This window comes from Camelina sativa, chromosome 7 (genome assembly GCF_000633955.1).
Source record: "Camelina sativa cultivar DH55 chromosome 7, Cs, whole genome shotgun sequence".
NCBI lineage: Eukaryota > Viridiplantae > Streptophyta > Magnoliopsida > Brassicales > Brassicaceae > Camelina > Camelina sativa.
This window is the reverse complement of record NC_025691.1, coordinates 3,599,629-3,603,632: the sequence shown is the minus strand read 5'-3', so window position 1 is coordinate 3,603,632 and position 4,004 is coordinate 3,599,629. Positions and strand designations below refer to the sequence as shown.

The window sequence follows — 4,004 nt, the reverse complement described above, 5'->3', positions numbered from 1 at the left end:
AAAGAATAAACATTTAATATGCAATCACACACACCTAACTAATTTGAAAGCAGTTTTATTCGCGTATCTAAATGACGGTGCGTGGCGTGGCGTGGGTGCGTGCGTGGGTCCTTTTTCTTAATTATATCTTTCTCACTAAATACTCTCTTCAGATTTCCAACTGCATATTATGCTCAATCAATGAATATATTACACTATAAATGGTTATCTATTGACTCTCTGAGCACTCTTTGATTTTAAATAATTGTTGTATCATTTAATATTAATAGATTCGGACTTTATGTTAAACAAAATTGTAGATAGTGCTTTAAACTTAATAAAAGTTTTCAAGTCATTTTATACTAGTATATAACTTTTTATGAAGATATGTATGTCAATATCTACTAGCTTATAGATATTTTGGAAGATAAATAATAAAACATGTATTTGATTATTTACATATAATGTGTTATCTATGCTATAGGGGTTTTTTTTAATCTTTTACAACCTATGATAGTTTTATAAGTAAATGATTAAAATTAGTAGCATTTGAACAATACACGGTTTTATGGACGACTCCACAACAAACCGTTTTTACGTACTACAAAAGTCTACGAAAAGTATACTTACATATTATATAATTCATAAATTTGGGGAACATATATTAAAAAGAAAAAGGGTTGATGGGTGTTTTCGTCATTTAGTGTGGAGTAAGAGGTAAAAAGGAAGGCGTGAGCCACACGCTATTTTATTTAATCAGAAGAAGAAAAAAAAAATGTAAAATACTCTGATTCTATAAGATTAAGGGGAGCTTTTGTTTATTTATAAAAATAGTGGACGCATACTAAAATGCTCTGGTACGCTAATCTGCGGTTTAGGACCAGTTTAATTCGGGATGTAGGGCCCACGGCTGCTTTATGAGTCCAAAAATTGTATTTCGATTGACTAAAGAAAATGTACAATAAGTTGCAAATCCAGGGCCAAAACTTATTATGTTTGTGTTTATGTGTTTCTCTAGTTTGGCGATTTAAATGATCTATCCAAGCATATGTTTTTTTCTGTCACTATTCCAATATTCAGTTTTCCTTTTTCATTTTTGTTACCAGTGTATCCACAATTTAATCTGATATAAAAGTTTTTATATTAATCTGAATATCTGATATATGTTAGCAAAAAAAAAAATGTTATATGAATCGTTTAGATCTTTTTATTCTTTCCTACAAAACTATCCCATTTTGTTTTTCTGAACGCGGCACGGTCGAACTCTTTTTAGCCGTTTTGTGGATTTGTGGATACTGTATTCTTGTACTGTTAACCAATGTTGGGGTAAGTTTGGATTTTAAGGTAACGCAGCGCAGCGCAATCGAGGGTATAGAAGAAAGCAACTGGGTAAAAAAAAAAAGAATAAATAAATAATAACATTGAATGCAGTTTGGCAGAATCTACCAAGAGACCCTTTTTGCTGTATTGCTTCATTTTTTAGTAGAGACAGGACAAGTGTAGTGTAGTAGACTAGACTCTACAGGTTCGAAGGGTTTACATACAACTAGGATTATTGTCTTAAAAGCAATTCTAACTATATAAAATTCAACTCACAAGTTAAAGAAAAAACAAATTTCTTTGTTTCTTTTCTTTTATCACTATGTGTATCATAATTTGGTTTACTTGTGTACATATCTGAAATGGAGAGTTGTATTAAATTTTTTTTGTTATGATTCTGAATTACGATAAGAAAATTAAAATAATAAAAATCAAGTAAAAGTCAAACCGGCTTTAGATAACTTCGAGGGACAACCAAAAAAAAAAAGCAGACACGATTCGTAAACAGTTCAAAACAGGCTTTGTGACCAAGCCAACGCTTCTTGTTGACTCGTCGTCTCTCGTCTCGTCTCGTCGTAAACTAGAAGAAAACAAAAGTTACTACTAAGAGATAGGGGAAGGGCAAAATAGTAAAACGGGTTTCTTTTGATTCATGCACAAGAAATCTCCTGTCATCGCGCAAGCCCAGGTAGGACCCAAGGGGGGTAATGCTCTGGTGGTCTAGGGAGCAGTGTAAGAGCTTACTTACTGACCCGTCAGTATCGTGCCACGTAACCCAATTGTGAAAAAAGGATGTGATTGTCTGTGCTAACGTCCACTTCATTACAAAGTGATTTTTTTTTTTTTTCTTTCTAAAGTGCACGTGGGTTTGACGCGGTTTGTTATGACCGGTTTGACCGTTTGAAAGACTCACTTTACCGTCGTCAAGACAGGAATTACTAAAATCCAAAAACATTATTATAATCAAGGAGAAAAGCAACAAAACGCAACAATCGCTGTCGTTTGGTAAGCAAAACTTGAGAGCCTCTTTTTCAATAATCTACGCCAAGGCTCTTTCGCCTCCATACTTCTAAGTTCTAAATTTCTAAAATGAAACCGTACTACAGTAGATGATGATGCTGATGATATATGCAAAATGATAAACTTTCCCCTCAAGAAAAGATTGGGTTGTATGTTACTCAGCAGAAGAACATGTTGCTTTCGACTTTCTCGTGCAGGCGTGGAAGCTCTGGAACTTTCCCGTCCTCCGATATGTCATAAGACTTTGTGAATTGCGCAAACTGAGCTGCTGCAAGGTGAGCATACCGCACTGGGGCCACTGAGTCCACAAAAGAGAGAGGACACATTGAATGTTAAGAGTTGTCTAGTTTCTGTCTAGTGAAATAGAGGATGCAATGAGAGTTTGATTAGGGAGTGTTTACCTATCGAAGTTGCAGTTGTGCTACGTTGGTTGCTGGAACACCACGATCATTCGAGACGATTAGATCTTTGTGATGGTAAAGCTAAGTTGTTTATTGTAAGTGACATTAGAGAGAGAGAACTTACACATAGGAGAGAGAATGGATGAGATTCTGCAAGTCATCGGGGGAGAAACCAATCTCATCAAGTAAAACATGGTAATGAGCCGGTCTTGAAGTTCCCTGAGACATCATCGAGGGAAACATCATGTGGAGTTGATTGCAATAACTAATAAAGGCGTGAGGAGTGAAGCTTTTGAAAATAAACAAGCGTCAGAATTTTTGGCCTAAACTTACTAATATTCCTGCATGAGCACACATGTAAAAATCATAGTTTGTTGGGTGTACGATCTTGGTGTCCACGACAGTCCCTGATAAACGGGATTTTTTAATTTGTTCTGTAAAGAAATAGAATCGTAGTGTGCTGATGAAGAATTAAAAGTATTTTTTTACCTGCAGGAACATTTTCAGGACCCTTAGCTTTAAACAACTTGGTGTGATGGTTCTTTTGAGCCACAATGACAGTGAATTTTGGCACATCAGATTCACCAAGACGTTGATAGGCCTGCGCGATGTTGAAAAGAAGCATAACTGTTGATAATATCTTCACTAGAATTTGAATAATAGATTGAAATCAGAATTTGCCAGCCATGGGACTTTGAAACAAGACCTTAATAATTTGGTCCACCTCGATGTTCAAGACTTGGTTGAACTGTGATTCACTCACACCATCCCTATCAAATGCCCAAGGTTTGGGTAAGGATAGACTTTTTGATTTTGGAGGTAAGACAACAGAGATTAACAGTAAATGTTTTGCTAGTACCTGAAAATGATAATCTGCTTAGGCTTCCGTGCCCTGCTTGTCCGGTAGAACTCTACAAATAGTTCGCTATTGGAAACAAATAAACAAACATGGAGAAGACACTGAAACATCTACAGTACGATATCTCATAAGTTGTTAATTTAATTCCAAAATAAAGCTGATAAATTAGGCTTCACATACTTCATGATACCGTTATCTCCTTTCTCAGTGTTCTCGATAGGTTGGAAGAGCGAATCAATCATCTCCAGACGTGGTGACTGAGTTCTTACAGCTGCCCTATACCTTGAGATTAAGGGCCAGGATTTTGAACCAACAACCTAGTAGCGGAGGTCGAGAAAGTAAACAGATAAAGAATCAGATCCTAAGAAAACCAGAAACAATGGACACACAAAGAGAACAAGACACATAACCAATACCGCTGCTAC

The 4,004-nt window shown here is 35.9% G+C and overlaps 1 protein-coding gene across 2 annotated transcripts in view; it reads right to left on the bottom strand.

Moving 5' to 3' along the window:
• The window catches only part of LOC104700160 (protein argonaute 6), a 6,764-nt gene continuing 4,960 nt past the window's right edge, over positions 2,201-4,004 (bottom strand). For both annotated transcript variants that reach the window (XM_010415624.2, XM_010415625.2), the window contains exons 16-23: positions 3,760-3,896; positions 3,580-3,645; positions 3,427-3,490; positions 3,210-3,321; positions 3,054-3,127; positions 2,845-2,939; positions 2,721-2,752; positions 2,201-2,617 (exon numbers count right to left, since the gene is read on the bottom strand). In XM_010415624.2, coding sequence (XP_010413926.1) covers positions 2,478-2,617; positions 2,721-2,752; positions 2,845-2,939; positions 3,054-3,127; positions 3,210-3,321; positions 3,427-3,490; positions 3,580-3,645; positions 3,760-3,896 — 720 coding nt within the window. In that variant the 3' untranslated portion in view covers positions 2,201-2,477. The remainder of the gene's footprint in view (positions 2,618-2,720; positions 2,753-2,844; positions 2,940-3,053; positions 3,128-3,209; positions 3,322-3,426; positions 3,491-3,579; positions 3,646-3,759; positions 3,897-4,004) is intronic.